General features: G+C 38.6%; 1 protein-coding gene and 1 non-coding gene across 2 annotated transcripts in view; both read right to left on the minus strand.

Moving 5' to 3' along the window:
- Positions 1-21,354, minus strand: part of CEP126 (centrosomal protein 126) — a 112,355-nt gene that overhangs the window by 48,791 nt on the left and 42,210 nt on the right. Inside the window, exon 4 of the mRNA XM_052653297.1 lies at positions 10,896-11,007. Within this exon, the coding sequence (XP_052509257.1) occupies positions 10,896-11,007 (112 nt within the window). The remainder of the gene's footprint in view (positions 1-10,895; positions 11,008-21,354) is intronic.
- On the minus strand, positions 9,625-9,697 carry TRNAC-ACA (transfer RNA cysteine (anticodon ACA)). Its single transcript has one exon. It is a non-coding gene; the product is annotated as a tRNA-Cys (tRNA).

Raw genomic sequence — 21,354 nt, forward strand, 5'->3', positions numbered from 1 at the left:
GATCCAACCAGTCCATTCTGAAGGAGCTCAGTCCTGGGATTTCTTTGGAAGGAATGATGCTAAAGCTGAAACTCCAGTACTTTGGCCACCTCATGCAAAGAGTTGACTCATTGGAAAAGACTCTGATGCTGGGAGGGATTGGGGGCAGGAGGAGAAGGGGACGACAGAGGATGAGATGGCTGGATGGCATCACTGACTCGATGGACGTGAGTCTGAGTGAACTCCGGGAGTTGATGATGGATAGGGAGGCCTGGTGTGCTGTGATTCATGGGGTCGCAAAGAGTCGGACACGACTGAGCGACTGAACTGAACTGAACCACTGGAATACCAGGGAAGTTCCATTTATCTATTTTATATATAGTAGTTTGTATCTGTTAATATCAAATCTCTAATTTGTCCTTCCCCCTGTCTCTGGCAACCACAAGTTTCTTTCTATATATAGTATGTCTGTTTTGCACATACATTTATATGTATTTTTAGATTCCACATATAAGTGATATCATACAATACCTGCTTTTGTTTGACTTATTTCACTAAGCACTGTATTCTCTAGGTCCATCCATGTTGCTGCAAATGGTAGAATTTTATTCTTCTTTATGGCTGAGTAATATTCCATCATATACATAACACATCTTAAACCAACCATCTGGAAAACTGGGATGCAATTTCTAAACATTAAACTGAGCTGTTTATGTATTTTGGCTATTAGCCCCTTTGCAGTTTTTTCATTTGCAAATATTTTATCCAGTTTTAAAAAAGTTAGCTTTTTGTTGATGGTTTCCTTTATTGTGCAAAAGCTTTTGCATTTAATTAGATAATATTGGTTTATTTTTGCTCTTATTTCCATTGATTCAAAAGACAGATCCAAAAAACAAAAATTGCTATGATTTATGTCAAAGCGTGTTATGCTTATGTTTTCTTCTAGGAGTAGCAGTTTCTGGTATTATGTTTATATCCTTAATCCATTTGAGTTTTTACTTTTGTACACTGTGTTAGAGAATGTTCTAACTTCATTCTGTTACATGTAGCTGTCCAGTTTTCCTTGAACTACTTGTCTTTTCTCTATTGTGTATTCTTGTCACCTTTGTCATAGGTTAATTGACTGTAAGTGTGTGGGTTTATTACTGGGTTCTCTATACAGCTTCATTAGTCAATGTGTCTGTTGTGCCAATAACACTACTGTTTTGATTACTGCGGCTTTGTAGTACAGTCAGAAGTCTGAGAGGTTTATATCTCCAGCTTTGTTCTTTATTCTCAGGATTTTTTTTGTAATTTCTGGATGTTTTGTGATTCCATATAAATTCTAGTATTATTTGTGTTAGATCTGTGAAAAAATGTCATAGGTATTTTGATAGATTGAATTAAATCTGTAGATTGCTTCGGGTAGTATGTCCATTTTAATGATATTACTCCCTCCAATTCAATAGCATGGAATATCTTTACATTTCTTTGAATCATCTTCAATTTCCTTCATCAGGTTTTACAGTTTTCAGAGTACAGGCCTTTCACTTTCTTGGCTAAGTTTACTCCTATGTATTTTATTGTTTGATGTGATTTTAAACAGGATTGTTTACTTTCTATTTCTGATATTTCATTATTAGTGTATAAAAAACAACAGATTTCTGCATATTATTCTTATATCCCACAACCTTGCTAAATTCATTAGTTTCTAATATTAATAGTTCTTGGGTGGAGATGACAGGAGTTCTCTATATAGAGTGTTATATCATCTGCAGAGCGAGTTTTACCTCTTCATCTTCTAATTTGGATTCCTTTTATTACTGTTTCTGTGGTTAGGAATTCCAACACTATGTTAAATAGAAGCAGTGAAAGTGGACATTCTTGTCTTGTCCTTGATTTTAAAGGAAAAATTTAAAATTTTTTCACAATTGAATATGATGTGGGCTATTGGATTTGTCATAAATGGCCTTCATTATGCTGAGATATGTTCATTCTATACACACTTTGATGAGGGTTTTTTTTAATCATAAATAGACACTGAATTTTGTCAAGTGTTTTCTCTCTTATCAATTGAGACAATCACATAATTTTTATCTTTCCTTTTGTTAATATGGTGTATCAAATTGATTGATTTATATACCTCAAACCATCCTTCTGACCTTGGAATAAATTCAACTTGATCATGATGTATGATTCTTTTTATATATTGTTGGGTTTGGTTTGCTAATATTTTGTTGATGATTTTTGTATCTGTATTCATCAAAAATATTGGCCTATAATTTTTTCTTTTTTTTTTTGTAGTGTCTTTGCCTCGTTTTGGTATCAGGGTAAGGGCTGTCTTGTAGGATGAATTTGAGAGTGTTCTAATAAACTCTTCAAGTTTATGGAATAGTTTGATTAGGACAGGTTTTAATTCTTCTTTACACATTTAGTAGAATTGCCTCACGAAGCTGTCCTGTTCTGGAATTTTGTTTGCTGGGCATTTTTCTTTTTTTAAAATTCAACTTCACTTCTAGTGAATGGTCTTCTGTTCAAATTGTCTATTTCTTCTCGATGGTCTTGGCAGCTGTATGTTTCAAGAAATTTGTCCACTTCTTGCAGGCTGTCCAATCTGTTGGCATATAAACTGTTCAAAGTATTCTCTTATGATTTTTTTTTGTATCTCTGTAGTATTGGTTGTTATTTATCCTCTTTATTTTCTTATTTTATTTGGATCCTCTCTCTTTTCTTCTTGGTGAGCCTGTTTATTTTTCAAAAAACTAGCTCTTGATTTCATTAATTTTTTCCTACTGTTTTTTTCTCTCCTAGGAAATGACTTTTTAAAAAATTGAAGCACAGTTGATTTACAATATTGTATTATATGTACAGTAAAGTGAAAAAGTTGGCTTGAAGCTCAACATTCAGAAAATGAAGATCATGGCATCTGGTCCCATCACTTCATGGGAAATAGATGGGGAAACAGTGGAAACAGTGGGTGACTTTACTTTTTTGGGCTTCAAAATCACTGCAGATGGTGATTGCAGCCATGAAATTAAAAGACGCTTACTCCTTGGAAGAAAAGTTATGACCAACCTAGATAGCATATTGAAAAACAGAGATATTACTTTGCCAACAAAGGTCCGTCTAGTCAAGGCTATGGTTTTTCCAGTGGTCATGTATGGATGTGAGAGTTGGACTGTGAAGAAAGCTGAGCGCCAAAGAATTATGCTTTTGAACCGTGGTGTTGGAGAAGACTCTTGAGAGTCCCTCGGACTGCAAGGAGATCCAACCAGTCCATTCTGAAGGAGATCAGCCCTGGAATTTCTTTGGAGGGAATGATGCTGAAGCTGAAACTCCAGTACTTTGGCCACCTCATGCGAAGTGTTGACTCATTGGAAAAGACTCTGATGCTGGGAGGGATTGGGGGCAGGAGGAGAAGGGGACGACAGAGGATGAGATAGCTGGATGGCATCACTGACTTGATGGACGTGAGTCTGAGTGAACTCCGGGAGTTGGTGATGGACAGTGAGGCCCGGGATGCTGCGATTCATGGGGTTGCAAAGAGTCGGACACGACTGAGCGACTGAACTGAACTGAACCGAAAGTGATTGTTATATATATATTTCAGATTATATGTATTATAGATTATTACAGATATTAACTATAGTTCCTTATGCTATGCAATAAATCGTTTTTGCTTATTTTATATATAAGTGGTTTGCATTTGTTAATCCTATATTCCTAATTTATCCCTCCTTTCCCCTTTGATAACCTTAAATTTGTTTAACCATAACCAATGCCTGTGAGTTGGTTTCTGTTTTGTATATATCAATAGATTCATTCCTATTATTTTTCAGATTCCACATGTATGTGATATCATTATTTCCTTCCTTCTGCTAACTTTGGGTTTTGTTTGTTCCTTTTCTAATTCTTTTAGGTGATAGGTTAGGTTGTTTTGAGATTTTTCTTATTTCTTGAGGAAGGACTGTATTGCTAGGAACTTCCCTCTTAGAACTGCTTTTGCTGTATCACATAAATTGGAAAGTTTTGCTTCCCATTTCATTTGTTTTGAGGTGTTTTTTGATTTACTCTTTGATTTATTCGTTACCCCCCCTTTTCTTTCAGTAGCATGTTGTGTAGTCTCCACATATTTATTCTTTTCTGTTTTTCTTTCTGTAGTTGATTTCTAGTTTCATACCCTTGAGGTTGGCAAAAAAAAAAAGCTTGATATAATTTCTATCCTCTTAAATTTGTTGAGTCTTGTTTTGAGACCTAGTATGTGATATATGTTAGTTATTCAGTCATGTCTGACTCTTTGTGACCAGATGGTAGTCATTCCCTTAACCAGGAGATCTTTCTTACCCAGGGATCAAACCCAGATCTCCTGCATTGCAGGTGGGTTCTGGACAGTCTAAGCCATTAGATAAGCCCCTTAGACTGCAAAGAGACCAAACCAGTCAATCCTAAAGGAAATCAACCTGGAATATTCATTGGAAGGACTGATGCTGAAGCTCCAATACTGTGACCACCTGATGCAAAGAGCCAACTCATTGGAAAAGACCCTGATGCTGGGAAAGGAGAAGGCAATAGAAGAAGAGGGTGGCAGAGGATGAGATGGTTAGATAGTATCACTGACTCAATAGACATGAATTTGAGCAAACTCCAGGAGATAGTGGAGAAGGCATTGGCACCCCACTCCAGTACTCTTGCCTGGAAAATCCCATGGATGGAGGAGTCTGGTGGGCTACAGTCCATGGGGTCGCTAAGAGTCGGACACGACTGAGCGACTTCACTTTCACTTTTCACTTTCATGCACTGGAGAAGGAAATGGCAACCCATTCCAGTGTTCTTGCCTAGAGAATCCCAGGGACGGGGGAGCCTGGTGGGCTGCCATCTATGGGGTCGCACAGAGTCGGACACGACTGAAGCGACTTAGCAGCAGCAGCAGCAGCAGCAGCAGCAGGAGATAGTGAAGGACAGGAAAGCCTGGCATGCTGCAGTTCATGGGGTGGCAAAGAATTACTTTACCACAGTTGCCTTATCGATATTCTTTCTGGATGATCTGTTCATTGATATCAGTGGGGTGTTAAAGTCTGCTGTAATTATTGCCCTATTGTCAATTTCTCCTTTTATGTTTGTTAGTGTTTATACAGTTAGGTGCTACTGTATTGGGTATGTATATGTTAAACAGTATATATCCTCTTCTTGTACTGATCTCTTTTTATCATTATATGGTACCCTTTTTGTCTTTCATTAAGCCTTTGTTTTGTTGTCATCTCCATTTGCATAAAATATCCTTTTCTGTCTCCTCACTTTCAGTTGTATCTTTTGCCTTAAATGACTCTCTTGCAGGCCAGCATATCGAAGGGTCTTTTAAAAAATCCAATAAGCTAGCTGTGTCTTTTGATTGAAGCATTAATCCATTGATATGTAAAGTAATTTATTAATAGGTATATACTTATTATTAATTTATTACTTGTTTTCCAGTTGGTCTCTCTCTTTTCCTAGTTTGATGATTTTCTTTTGTAGTATGTTTGAGTTCCTTGCTTTTTGCTTGTTGTGTATCTATTTGTGGTTACCATGGTGTTCATATATGTTAAACCTTAATTATGTGTACTTGCTTTAAACTCATAGCCATTTAAGTTCAAACACATTCTAAGAGATCTACATTTTTTACTACTCTCCCCCACATTTTGTGTTTCTGATGTAATTTTTTACATCTTCATGTTTATCCCATAACTATTTATTGTAGTTAGAGTTGCTTTACAACTTTTGTCTTTTAATCTATGTGCTAGCTTATTTAAGTGATCTTCAATCCCCACTATATATGGCTTTCCTATTGGAGTTTTCCCTTTCCTATAGATTCTTCTTTTTCATTTTGAGAAGACCCATCAACATTTCTTTTAGGGTAGGTTTATTATTGCTGAATTCTTTTAGTTTTTGCTTGTCGGAGGAGTTCTTTATCTCATCTTCTATTCTAAATGATAATCTCACTGGGTAGACTATCTTAGGTTGCAGGTTTCTCTGCCCTTTTATTTTACTTACCTTTCTGTGTTTCTGACTTTAGGTGAAATGGTTACCTATTACAGTCTTGAAGGGGTGTTCTTATGTGGGTGTGTCCCCATGCAGACTTTGTGCGCCCAGTGTATTTGGAGGGAGGGCTGGATTAGATGTGGATGCAAGTCATGTCTTTCCTCATGGTATACTGGCCTCTACCACATTGGAAAGGGGGTATGGCTGGTAATGGAGGAGTTAGAGCCTGTGCAGGGTGTGGGACAGTACTTCTATGCTCAGTGGCCATCACTGTCCTGTCAGGGGTGAGATCTGCTCCTAAGTTGTAGGAGCAAAAGCCCTCATATTTGGGCTCAACCTGGTTCTACTTCCTTTAAGTATGTATTTTTCCTTCTCCCTGCACTAGGCTTGAACATGTAGTTGTGGGAATTCAAGTCTGGGCTATTTCTTGGGTGCTATTTGAGTAAGCACCAGCAATGGACACTGCTCTATCTAGACGACATCCCTGGCCCCCAGGACACCTTTGGATCTTTAGATTGACTCTTTCTCAGGTCCTGAATGCCTGAGATCCAGGGCCAAGCTGTGGCTTGGAGTGAGCAGGGTAACATTCACTTGGCTTAGACTGGGGTTTGTGGCATGGCAGCAGCCACTAGGGTACACCTCTCTCTGCCCTGTCTTACGGCAAGCTAACACTTGCACTCTCCTCATGAGTGGAGTCTAGGCTTCTCTAGCCTTCTCAGTGGTTCTCCAAGCAGCCAAAGGGGCTTGTCTCCTATATGCAGGACTCCAGGATAGGGATGCCCAGGCTATGGTTGGACTCCCTTACTTCTCAGGGTGAGTGTCTGCCTGCATGATCTCCCTTTTCCTTTCAGTCCTCTCCCAGAGGCACAGACCCATTACCTGATGCTTTTCTTCCTATCCTGCCTGATTACATGTGTATCTTTCTTACAAACTTGGTTATATAATGGTCCTTCTGCAAGTTTCCAGTTAGCTTTCCATGAATTGTTCTACATGTGGATGTATTTTTGCATTGTTTGTTATGGGAGGTAAGCTCAGGTCCTCTTCAGCTCCCATTTTTTATACTCTACTTCTTACACTTCTGATTCATCAGCATTCTTAAAAGTTTATGTCTCTTCTATGCCATAAAGGGCATTTTCATTTTTTCTTATTCTCTCATCTTTTCCTTCTAATCTCTCAAAATAATTTTATTCTTTATTAGATCTGTCTTTTCCTTTTTTTAGAAGTCTTTATTGAATTTGTTACAGTACTGCTTCTGTTTTGCTTTTTTGGCCATATTAAGTTAGTTAGTTAAGTCGCTCAGTCGTGTCCGACTCTTTGCGACCCTGTGGACTATAGCCCACCAGGCTCCTCCGTCCATGGGATTCTCCAGGCAAGAACACTGGAGTGGGTTGCCATTTCCTTCTCCAGGGGATCTTCCTGACCCAGGGATTGAACTCAGGTCTCCTACATTACAGGCAGATGCTTTAACCTCTGAGCCACCAGGGAAGCCCCCAACCAGGGATCAAACCTGCACCTTTTGGAAGGCAAAGTCTTAACCACTGGATGACCAGGGAGGGCCCTCATTTTCTCACTATACAAAACAGTACTATTTTAGTTTAGGTAGTAATGATCTGTCACTTGGATTAGCCCATTAAGTTTTTCTAGTCTCCTTGTTTCCAGTTTCTTTCCATTCTTTTCATTCTCCAACATTCATACCAATTATCTTTCCATATAAAGAAGACTATGTCGATCTGTTTAAAACCACAATTGGCTCTCTACTAGTTATAGGATGAAATAAAAACTTCCTAGCTAGACATACAAGCATTCACATCTGACCTCAATCTACATTTCTAGATAATCTCTCGTCCTACCAGCAACATATACTGCAGTCTTGTTACTCTGAACAAATTCTATGTCCTCAGGTGTCTTTGCCTTTTACAACACTGTAGTCCTAAACATGCCAGAAATCAATCCGTGCTTCTTTAGTAGACAATATGTACTCATCCTTTAAGTCTCCTCTCCAACTTTAAATTTTGTACTTTATCACTTGTCTGTGTATGCTTAGTCACTCAGTTGTATCCAACTCTTTGTGACCCCATGGACTGTAGCTTGCAAAGCTCCTCTGTCCATGGGATCCTCCAGGAAAGAATATTAGAGTGGGTTGCCATTCCATTCTCCTGGGGATCTTTCTGACCCAACAATCAAACTCGGACCTCCTGCATTGAAGGTGGAGTCTTTACTGACTGAGCCACCAGGAAAGCCCTTTATCACTTTGCTAATATTTCTGTAACTGCCCACATTATACAGTATTGTTCGAGTCTTACAGTGTAATTACCATTACACAGTATTATAATGTAACTGCAAACACTTATTGGGCAGAGGACCATATTTCATTCATATTATAACTCTTGCTAATCAATGTACAGCACATAATAGGACTTAAGACTTCCCATTTTTACTGCATTTCTGTTACTCATTAGTTTAACATCCATATTTAACAGGATAATATTTCTTCCATCATAAGGGAAAAAGCCATATTTTGGCCCTACATCCCCTTTGGCTACTGTTCTACCACTCTTTTCCTTTCACAGCCAAGCTACAGTTGGTATTTTTTCTTTCTCACACTGTAGTTTCCTTCCAATGCAGCCATTTCTTTTCTGTCTCTATCCCTCCAATGAAATTTCTTTGACAAAAACTGCCAGAGTGACTTCTCTGTTTTGAAATATATGGGACATAGTCCCTCTAAGCTGGATATTTTCTCTTTGCCACTCCAGGTTCATTTTCCACACTTACCTCTGCTAGGCAGAGACTGAATGATGCCCTGCCTTTTGATTTATGGCTGTTTTGACCAATGAAATGTACTAGCAAGATATGGGAATGTGACAGCACAAAGCGGTTTTTGATAACCACTCCTCAGGCTTCCTCTCTGCTTGGCTTGGTTTAGCAGTGCAATGCTCCTCTGCCTAGTAGCCCTCTCCTACAGTTACAGCTCTTTTCAGTTTAGGTTTGTTGTGATAATACTAAGTTTGCTGTCAGTTTTGGGGTTGCTTCATCATCCTTTGTTGGCATCACAGTCTCTTTACTAACCTCTTTTCAGTTACCCCTTTTAAACGCTACATGTTTTCTGCCAGTATCTCAACTGGTAAAACTTTTTATATTAATGATTACCTAGAAGCCATTTGATTGCCATAAGGTTTCATTCCCTGTGAAAGTCTATACTTGCTTAGCTCCATCTTCTCCCTATATATAGTCTCTACCAACTATTCTGTTCCTGTCTGCAGGCTTCTCTTTTTTCACTTCCTCATATATTGCTCTTCTGTAGTGCTCTATCCTAGATCTGCTGTCACAGTACATAATCTCCACTGCTGACTTCATCCATTGTCTTGGCTTCTAATATCTTAAGTCTAGATCTTTCTCTTAAGCTCCAGACCTATGTATTTTCAGTTACAGATACTGAAATAGTCTGTTTTGTCCTCTTTCAATCCGTTATCCACACTTGTTCACAATAGATTAGAATGATATGTTAAACAGGAAAGAAAAGGGAAAGGGAAGTCGCTCAGTCGTGTCCGACTCTTCGCAACCCCGTGGACTGTAGCCTACCAGGCTCCTCTGTCCATGGGATTTTCCAGGCAAGAGTACTGGAGTGGGTTGCCATTGCCTTCTCCAGGGGATCTTCCTGACCCAGGGATTGAACCTGGGTCTCCTGCATTGTAGGCAGACGCTTTACCGTCTGAGCCACCAGGGAAGTCTAAACAGGAAAAATTGATCTTATTACCTATCTGCTTAAATCCTTCACTGACTCCTCTTAAAACTCTCAGGATAAAGCTTATATTCCCTAGCATACAGGTGTATTTACTTTTCCAATCTCATATCTAGTGAAGCTATTGCTATTTTGCATTCTGTTATTCAGCCATACTCTTATTCCTGGAACATATCATTCCTTCTACTACTCTTGGCCTTTCCACACTCTCATCCCTCCGTCTGGAATACCATCTACCCACTTGTTTCATGATTAACTCCTATTTTCTTCAAAGCTTTGCTGAAGATTCTTCTATTCCATGAGGTCTTTCTTGAACTATAATAAAGACTTGAGAGGATGAATTTAATTGTTCTTATATCTGATTAAGGGAACAGTTTGCCATAGGTGTTCTAAAAATGGAAATACTTTAGTACATATGTTATAAACAGTTAAAATATTAACATACTTTACACATGAATTATGTATATATATCTTTATATATATAAACATTAAATATTATTATTATTATTACCCATTTGGTACTGTTCTATAATTTTTAAAGCATTATTTCACTTTCTCCTAGATTATACTCTTGGGATTATATTTTTGAATATCATATTTCTCCATATCCCTTTCACAATGGCTGATCTACTGCTGTATACATAGTAGGTTCAAGAAACATTTATAGTAAATAAATGGAAAATACAGGATGTCAGAGGGTACTCCCTAGTTGGTTGGTCCATCCTACTGAATCAAGATGGTTCATTTAAACTAACCTAGAGAGGAACCAGGAGGCATTGCAGTAGCTTTTTTAAAGATATCCATCTAGGAAAGATTTTCAGTGAGGAAAATCCCATTCCTACCATAAAGTTACTCTTTTTATCTAAATTTATATCACTGTTATTCAGCTTTTTTTCCTCAGTAAAACCAGTATCACTATTTTTAAATGGTTTTTATAATAGCTCCCATAGAAAATTACTCAACATAGGCAACACTAAAACTAAAGACAAGAAACTAAAATTTTTACTTACTCTTGAAGAAATTTATATTACACTCTACTTCAATCCAGTGTGTGAAAATAAAATAGTATACTACAAAATAGAGGTGAGGAGTAACTGATGAAAAGGCCTGTAAACTTAGCAACTAGAGAGCTATTTAATTACTGTATATTAGTAACTATACATGATAATCATAAGTTACTTACCTCCAGTTTATTATTGGTCTGTGGGAAGAGGGAAGGTTTACTTCTGATTTTAGGTTGGATTCCTGAATTTGTTTGAGGGCATCTTCTAATGGAAGAACTGGTCTTTGAAGAACTAAGGAAATAATAAAATCATATAGTACAGAATCACTTCAACAATCTCTTTATACATAATTTAATTGGTCAATGATAAAATACTATCTTAAAACTTGTGTGACAAATTTATTTTGAACAGTATATTTTAAGTTTAAACATCCTCTTCCCAATAAGAAATAGTTATCTCAAAATTCTCATCAGCAATTTTAAGAATACTTATTTGGAAAAATGAAATCTGAGAAATGTCCAGGTTCTTTGATCTGGCATGCAAACCCCATTATATCTAGCCTCATAATTCCATAAATTTCTGACAGAATTTACAAATATCCTTATTAAGAAAAGGGGAAAATATAAAAATAGCAGTTAACATTTATTGAGTATTTACTGTGAAAGACATTATTTTTGAGCACTGTATAAGTATTAACTACTTTATTCTCACTAAGGCCTTTGAAAGAAAGAAAGTGTTAATCACTAAGTTGTGTCCAGCTCTTCGGAACCCCATGGACTGAAGCATGCCACGCTCCTCTGTCCATGGGATTCTCCAGGCAAGAATACTGGAGTGGGTTGACACACTCTCCTCTAGGAGTTCTGCCCAACTCAGAGATCAAACCTGGGTCTCCTGCACTTCAGGCAGATTCTTTATTGTTTGAGCCACCAGAAAAGCCCCAATCTCCATTTGCAACTGAGGAAACCGAAACATAGCTAAGTAACTTGTTCAGGGTCACACATTAAATGAATACTCATTCACATGTCATTCTGCACAACCTCTAATCCAACCCTAGCTCCCATAAGTATCCACTTTCCCAAGAATTGCCACTGTGCACTTTGGTACACACCTTCTTGTTCAAGTTGAAACGTACCTTCTATTTAAAGGATATTGCTTTCCTGCAGCCCTCTTAGGGGAAGATACAAGTAACTACAAATAACTGAAGGCCTGAAGATAGGATAGCTGACTTTCTAGCTCTCCAATGATGCTACCAAATTGTTTTTTCCTCCTTTCTCCTTCAAAAACCCATATCATCATGATTGATGTTTGTCATTCACCTTAAAATTTTTAAGCAAAATCAGTATATTATTATGAATGGGTTAGTTCAAACTTGAACTCTAGAGTCAGGGGGTGATTGCATAAAATATGAGTGAAAAATGTCAGTTATGAGATGGTTTGCTGGATATTCTAACCATGAAGGACCAATCCTCTTAAGGCAGAAACTATCAAGCTTTAGATTTTGATTTTCTAATGAGCATAAGCAATGTCCCAAATGATTGTTTATTGGTAAAATTAATGGCTAGCTGCATAGCCTGATGAATATTAAAAATGAACTTTCTTTGTTGAAATTAATGATATTCAAGACAGATGGACTTCCCTAAAGTATTTTAATCACTCCCTACCCTTGCATGAACAGAGAATAAGAATCTAGGGAGTCTATACCCTTTACATTTACAGATAGCATTGAGGTTTGACCTCTAATTAGTCTTGGCTCCAGCTGTTAAACAGGAACATTTCTGATTGTGCAGTGCCAGAAGGCATATAATTTTGTCTCTAGAATATGACTGTGTAAGTCTAAATGGATCTTTCACATAAAGTGTAGTCAGAGCACATAACACAGAGCTAGGACTTTATTGAACTTAGTGAACAAGTTACACCGATTGTTTTGTGCGTGATTTGTTAAAAAAATGTTTAGTTGAACTAGATTATAGCTTGAGATTTGCTTTAATTAATACTCACCACTAACTGTCAAAGAGAATTTAACAACTACTTTTAAAACTAACTTGGGTCATTTACATTGCTGTTTATTGTTGCTATTATCTAATGATCTCCTAGTCAGTACCTCATACTCACTGAGGAATACTCAAGTCTACATTTTTTTGAATATTTATTGTGTATTAGGGCTTTATGGCACCCCACTCCAGTACTCTTGCCTGGAAAATCCCATGGATGGAGGAGCCTGGTAGGCTGCAGTCCATGGGGTCGCTAAGAGTCAGACATGACTGAGCGACTTCCCTTTCCCTTTCACTTTCTTGCATTGGAGAAGGAAATGGCAACCCACTCCAGTGTTCTTGCCTGGAGAATCCCAGGGACGGGGGAGCCTGGTAGGCTACAGTCTATGGGGTCGCACAGAGTCGAACACGACTGAAGTGACTTAGCAGTAGCAGGGCTTTATTATTCCATTTAAATTACCAGGCTCCTCCTTCTAGTTCTTTTGCCCTGACAGTCTAACTCCAACAATTCTCTTACTCTGACAATTTTCTGACCTCATTAAAAACCCCAATCCATCCCTTTTTTATAGTAAGGGGAAGCATTAGCTATCATGCATATTGGGTGAACTTTGGTGTAACTCTAATATTTGAGAATAAACTAAATGAATAGACAAGTAAACAGTTGTTTATCACAACTTTGTTGTTCTTCATTCATGACAGTAAACTTTCTTAAAATTTTAATTTAATATTTTGTACAGGTAACATATTCATATTTAGAAATCAAAAAATATAATACAAATTTGGAAGTTTTGCTCTAACTGGTATTTGTATATTCTTTCACTGTTTATGCAGATATAAACATACATAAATATATATTCTATTTTTAAAAGTTGAAGTATAGTTAATTTATAATACTATCTTAGTTTCAGGTATACAATCAGATATTCTCTATTTTTATAGATTATATTTAAAGTTGTTAAAAATAATGGTTATGTTTCCCTGTTAGTGTAATATATCCCTGTTGCTTAATTATTTTATTCATATTAATAGTAGCTTGTGTCTTTTAACCCATACCCCTATGTGTCCCTCCTTTTTCACTCTCTCCACTGGTAATCACTAGTTTGTTCTCTGTATCTCTAAGGTTTTTTTTTTTTTAATTTTATTCATTTATTTGGGCTGCTGCTGGATCTTCGTTGCTTTGTGCAGGCTTTCTCTAGCAGTGGTGAGTGGAAGCTACTCCTGGCTGCAGTGTGCAGGCTTACGGCAGTGGCTTCTCTTGTTGCAGAGCACAGGCTCCAGAGTGCGGGCTCAGTGGTCATGGCACATGGGCCTAGTTGCTCTGGGGCATGTGGAATTTTCCCGGACTAGAGACTGAACCCATGTTCCCTGCACTGACAGATTACTAAATGCTGCACCACCAGGGAAGTCTTGTTCGTTTTTTAAAAATATACATTCATTTATTTTTTTAAGATTTTCATATCAGTGATAACATATTTATTTTTAAATGTAACTTTGTCTATGACATTTTAACAAGCATAACACTAAGTCCATTCACATTGCTGCAAATGGTGGAATTTCATTCTTTTTATGGCTGAGTAATAGTCCATTACTGTTTAATATCCCATGAACGGTATGAAAAGGCAAAAAGATAGGACACTGAAAGATGAACTTCCCAGGTTGGAGGGTGCCGAACATGCTACTGGAGATCAGTGGAGAAATAACTACAGAAAGAATGAAGAGACGGAGCCAAAGCAAAAGCAACACACAGTTGTGGATGTGACTGGTGATGGAAGTAAAAGTCCGATGCTGTAAAGAGCAATATTGCATAGGAACCTGGAATGTTAGGTCCATGAATCAAGGCAAATTGGAATAGTGAACACTGACATGTTAGGAATCAGCAAACTAAAATGGACTGCAATGGGTGAATTTAATGCAGATGACCATTATATCTACTACTGGGCAAGAATTCCTTAGAAGAAACGAAGTAGCCATCATAGGCAACAAAAGAGTCCGAAATACAGTACTTGGATGCAGTCTCAAAACTGACAGAATGATCTCTGTTCATTTCCAAGGCAAACCATTCAATATTACAGTAATCCAAGTCTATGCCCTCAATAGTAATGGTGAAGAAGCTGAAGTTGAATGGGTCTATGAAGACCTACAAGACCTTCTAGAACTAACACCCAAAAAGATGTCCTTTTTATTACGGGGACTGGAATGCAAAAGTAGGAAGTCAAGAAATACCTGGAGTAACAGGCAAATCTGGCCTCGGAGTACACAATGAAGCAGGGCAAAGGCTAATACAGTTTTGCCAAAAGAACGCACTGGTCATAGCAAACACAGTTATACAGTGGAAGTGACAAATAGATTCCAGAGATTAGATCTGATAAACAGAGTTCCTGAAGAACTATGGACAGAGGTTCATGACATTGTATAGGAGGCAGGGGATCAAGACCATCCCCAAGAAAAAGAAATGCAAAAAGGCAAAATGGTTGTCTGAGGAGGCCTTATAAATAGCTAAGAAAAGAAGAAACGTGAAAGGCAAAGGAGAAAAGGGAAGATATACCCATTTGAATATTGCATTTGAATGCAGAGTTCCAAAGAATAGCAAGGAGAGATAAGAAAGAAATAGAGGAAAACAATAGAATGGGAAAGACTAGAGATCTCTTCAAGAAAATTAGAGATACCAAGGGAACATTTCATGCAAAGATGGCCTCAATAAAGGACAGAAATGGTATGGACCTAACAGAAGCAGAAGATATTAAGAAGAGGTGGCAAAAATACACAGAAGAACTGTTCAAAAAAGATCTTCACAACCCAGATAATCACGGTGGTGTAATGACTCACCTAGAGCGAGACATACTGGAATGCAAAGTCAAGTGGGCCTTAGGAAGCATCACCATGAACAAAACTAGTGGAGGTGATGGAATTCCAGTTGAGCTATTTTAAATCCTAAAAGATGACACTATGAAAGTGCTGCAATCAATATCCCAGCAAATCTGGAAAATTCAGCAGTGGCCACAGGACTGGAAAAGGTGTTTTCATTCCAATCCCAAAGATCGACAATGCCAAAGAATGCTCAAACTACTGCACAATTGCGTTCACCTCATACGCTACTAAAGTAATGCTCAAAATTCTCCAAGCGAGGCTTTAACAGTATATGAACCGTGAACTTCCAGATGTTCAAGCTGGATCTAGAAAAGGCAGAGGAACCAGACATCAAATTGACAACATCTGTTGGATCATCAAAAAAGCAAGAGAGTTCCAGAAAAACATCTACTTCTGATTTACTGACTATGGCAAAGCCTTTGACTGTGTGGATAACAACAAACTGTGGAAAAATTTTCAAGAGATCAGAATATCAGAACACCTGATCTGCCTCTTGAGAAATCTGTATGCAGGTCAAGAAGCAACAGTTAGAACTGGACATGGAACAACAGACTGGTTCCAAATCAGGAAAGGAGTACATTGAGGCTGTATACTGTCACCCTGCTTATTTATTTTATATGCAGAGAACATTATGAGAAACAATGGGCTGGATGAAACACAAGCTGGGATCAAGATTGTAGAGAGAAATATCAATAATCTCAGATATGCAGATGACACCACCCTTATGGCAGAAAGTGAAGAGGAACTGAAACGCCTCTTGATGAAAGTGAAAGAGGAGAGTGAAAAAGTTGGCTTAAAGCTCAACATTCAGAAAACTAAGATCGTGGCATTTGGTCCCATCACTTCATGGCAAATAGATGGGGAAACAATGGAAACAGTGAGAGACTTTATTATTATTATTTTTTGACTCCAAAATCACTGCAGATGGTGACTTGCAGCCATGAAATTAAAAGACGCTTGGTCCGTGGAAGAAAAGTTACGACCAACCTAGACAGCATATTAAAAAGCAGAGACATTACTTTGCCAACAAAAGGTCCATCTAGTCAAACTATGGCTTTTCCGGTATTCATGTATGGATGTGAGAGATGGACCACAAAGAAGGTTGAGCACCAAAGAACTGATGCTTTGAACTGTGGTGTTGGGGAAGACTCTTGAGAGTCCCTTGGACAGCAAGGAGATCCAACCAGTCCATCCTAGTGTTCATTGGAAGGACTGATGTTGAAGCTTAAACTCCAATACTTTGGCTACCTGATGCAAAGAAATGACTAATTTGAAAAGACCCTGATCCTGGAAAAGATTGAAGGTGGGAGAAGGGGACAACAGAAGATGAGATTATTGGATGGCATCACCGACTCAATGGACAGAGTTTGAGTAAGCTCTGGGATTTGGTGATGGACAGGGAGGCCTGGCGTGCTGCAGTCAATGGGGTCACAATGAATTCGGACAGGACTGAGTGACTGAACTGAACTGAACTGAATATTCCATTATATATATTTTCCTTAATTCAGTTAGTATTCTTATCACTATTGCTTTGAATCCTCTGGTAAACTGTTTCTGTTTCATTTTTTTTTTCCTCTTGCTCTTTCCATTGAGATCCATTTCTCTGTTTTCTCAATTTGCTTAACAGTCTCCATCTCTATGAAATAGGTGAAACAGTTACCAATTGCTGTCTTGAAGGGGTGTTCTTTTGTAGGAGCAACCCTATACAGCCTGTGTGTCCAATGGTTTTGGTGGGAGAGCTGGATTTGACATGAAGACAGGTCACATCTTTTCTCAAGCTGTGCTTCCATATTACACAGGGCATGCTTTCATATCACTTTGGAAGGATTGGGGCTGGGGAGGAGAGGCTAGGGCCAGAGCCAAGAGTGAGCTCGGGCTTCCTCTGTTGTCAGGGACTACCACCACCCTATCAGGTCCAGGGCTGGGTCCCAAGTTCCTGAAATAGAAGCCCTGAGGAGCAGGTCTGAGCTAGCTCAGGTGTGAGGTTTTCTCTCTCCCAACATCAGCACTCTGACCCCTGAGGTGAGCAGTGCTGGAGCAAGAGGGGCCAGAATGAGCTCCTAGTGTGTGACCAGGTGCGGGTTGCAACAGTTTGGCCGCAGAGAGTTTAGGCTGCTTCTGATGTGCTGCCTGTGCAAGTGCCCATAATGGCTGTCCTCACCCAAAGGATGCCACTTTGGTTCTGAGCTACCTCTGTGTCTCCTGGCTGAGTTCTTTCTTGGCTGGGGCAACCCTCACTCCAGTGTGGAGCTCAAGCTGGGGCATACCCAGAGCAGTTTCAGGAGACCAGCCAGTCAACTGTACAGTTTCAATCTGCCTTCTCTGCCCTCTTTTGACAATAAGTGTGTGTGCATTCCTCCCAGGTGGAGTCCAGGCTTCTTGCAGTCCTCCTCTTAGTCCCACCAACCCTCCAATCAGCCGAGGGGCTCATCTCCCTTGTGCTGGATACCAGGACGGGGGGTCTAATTTGTAGCTTCAACCGTTCACTCCCCCGAGAGGATTTCTGCCTGTGTAATCTCCCTTTTCCTTTGGGTATCCCTCTGGACACAGGTCTCCAACCGACTGCTTCTCTTTCCTTCTTATCTTATTCTATGAGGATCTTTTTTTCAGCCTTGGTTGTACAGGAGTCTTTCTGTCAGTTTCCAGTTAGTTTTCAGCAAGAATTTTTCCATATGTAGATATCTTTTTTTATGTGTTTGTTGGGGGAGGTGAGTTCCATACCCTCCTATGCCACCATCTTGATCTCCTCTCTTAACATACATTCTAATTTCTTCCTTTTCTTACAAAGAAGTCAGAATACTAAGTATACTCATCTGAACCTTATTTTTATACTTAATAATAAATATATCCTGAAAATTGTATTAAAAAGCAGAGGCATATTTTGCCAACAAAGGTCCATCTAGTCAAAGCCATGGTTTTCCAATGGTCACATATAGATAAGAGAGCTGGACCATAAAGAAGGCTGGGTGCTAAAGAATTGATGCTTTTGAACTGTGGTGTTGGAGAAGACTCTTGAAAGTCCCTTGGATTGCAAGGAGATCAAACCAGTCAATCCTAAAGGAAATAAACCCTGAATATTCATTGGAAGGACTGATGCTGAAGCCCCAATAGTGTGGCCACCTGATGTGAAGAGCCGACTCATTGGAAAAGACCCTGATGCTTGGAAAGATTGAGGGCAACAGAAGAAGGGGGAAACAGAGGATGAGATGGTTGGATGGCATCACTGACTCAACAGACGTGAGTTTGAGCAAACTCAGGGAGATAGTGGAGGACAGGAAGCATGGCATGCCGGAAGCATGGCAGTCCATGCGGTCGCAAAGAGTTGGACACAATGACTGAACAACAAATCCTGGAAATCAGGGATAGATCTGGGTTTTATGAAAGGATAAGGCTTATACAATTTGAGGGCCCAATTAAGAGAAATAATACAAAATTAGATGTAGGGACCATGACAGAGACAGCTCCTGAAACTTGAACCTTATTGACTGCATGGTAAATCTACGTTTGTTGGACATCATTTCATATCAGTCTGTAAACTGTTTCCTCTTCTTTCAATAGCTGCATAATATTCCATTGAGTGAATGTACATGCCATTTGTTTTTACTAACACTTCTAACTCTGCGTACCTAGGCCCTTGGGTAATCAGCACTCTTTCTGGGAGAAGGATACCCAGGAGGGGTGAGTATTCTGAGGCATTTATCACAGCTAAGTACATCCTCTTTCTTAAGAAAAACTACCTTTTCTTTTGCCTCTTATACAATTTTCTTTATTTGCTTTTATTTCCCATCCTGTTTTCCTGATAACTACTCCTGCATTGGCAGACAGATTCTTTACCACTGTGCTACCTGGGAAGCCCTTATTCCTGGGTAGCACACTCTATATTGTTAGGGGTAGCAATATAGCCACAATAAAGATACTAAAATGGTAAACAAGGATTTTGCTACTCTGAATGTTAAGTTTAATTTTCATATTCTGTGTGTGTTATGTATGTGTTTAAAGAAATTATTTACTGTTGAAAATAAAGTTCTAGAATATTGAAAAAAAGTAAATCAATACTTCAATTAAAAACCCCTATGTTTTCCAGTCTGCCTTGCAAATGGAGTTGCCAATTAGATATTAATAGAAGCAGATAGATGGGGGCTTTTAGGAAAACAATTTAACAGGAGTTCAGAGGTACACCCTTCTCTCCTTTATATATTTCTTCCTTCCCATCTACAACGCTGACAATAGTGACATGATGCTGGAGCTATAGCTGTTACCATGTGACCAATGAAGGTGAAGCTATAAATCATATACTAAGGGTAGCTGAACTCTCCTGTGAGAGAGGAGTCCGGGTTCCCTGTGGCACTGCATGATCTTCAGACCAGCTCCTGACTGCCTACCTGAGTATTTCACATTATACAAGAGAAAAACCTCTATCATGTTTAAGCTATATTAATTTTAGCAGTGTTACTAGTTGTTCTTACTTTCAGTAAGCTCTCTTATTGACATAGTAATGGCTCGCTTTCCCGTTAAAACACTTGAAGTGGACTGCATACTGGATAAAGATGAAATTCCTAGCATGGCATTCAAATTTCTTACAGAATTGTCCCAATTCATTTTTCTAGTCTTATATCCATTTTTCTTTTCTTTTTTTCCCCATCCTATGCTTTGGATACACTTTGGATTTGCAATTCATAATTTACTTGCAAAAGTTGTTCCTTATGTCTGGGATATTAAAAATTGCCTCTTTGCTTGGCAAAATGCTTATTGTTTAAGATTCAAATTAAGTCATTGTTTTAGGGATGATATCCTGCAAGTTCCTATATATGTCCAGTGTTCTTTGTGTTTCATAGTACTTCACACATTCTGCTACCACAAAAATTAGATTTATTGATATTACTTGTTTGCATTACTCTCATCTCCAAAATAAACTGTGAAGTCTTTAACAGCAGAGTACAATTAGATTTTTCTGTATCTTGGCATCTTAGCTTACCCTAGACTGGTGTACAATATAGCAGTACAACATGTGTTTGCTAAATACTCAAAGGTTCTGCTTGTCCCTTTTCTTTCTGAAGCTTTGACATTTTGTTGCTAATTCTGTGTTACTATTTAAGGCATAAAAATGTAGATGTGGTACTGAAGAATCAAACATAATCATTTAAAAATTTTTAATTGACTCCAGTCTTAGATTGTTGGATTATGAAGGCAATGGCACTCCACTCCAGTAATCTTGCCTGGAAAATCCCATGGACGGAGGAGCCTGGTAGGCTGCAGTCCATGGGGTCGCTAAGAGTTGGATACGACTGAGCAACTTCACTTTCACCTTTCATTTTCATGCACTGGAGAAGGAAATGGCAACCCACTCCAGTGTTCTTGCCTGGAGAATCCCAGGGATGAGGGAGCCTGATGGGCTGCCATCTATGGGGTCACACAGAGTCGGACACGACTGAAGTGACTTAGCAGCAGCAGCAGCACCCTCTTTATGGATCTCTTTATTTTGCTGGTCTCTCAAATGTGAATTTGAACAAAAATGTAGCCAAATGCCAAAATGAATCTGATATTAACTTATTAAATCTAAATGTTAAATTGTCTTTTGATGTTAAGCTATTTACTAAATCAGTTTTAAAAAGACAACACATTGCAAGCCAGTATGAAGTATAATCAAACTTGCATGTTTTTCAAATTTCCCAACAGATCCAACAAAATATTAATTCTTCAAATTAAACCTATATCAAATTGCAATTTTCCATTTGGCAAAAGTCCTATTATTCAAAACATATAGGCTGAATTTCCACTT

This window comes from Budorcas taxicolor, chromosome 15, assembly GCF_023091745.1.
Source record: "Budorcas taxicolor isolate Tak-1 chromosome 15, Takin1.1, whole genome shotgun sequence".
NCBI lineage: Eukaryota > Metazoa > Chordata > Mammalia > Artiodactyla > Bovidae > Budorcas > Budorcas taxicolor.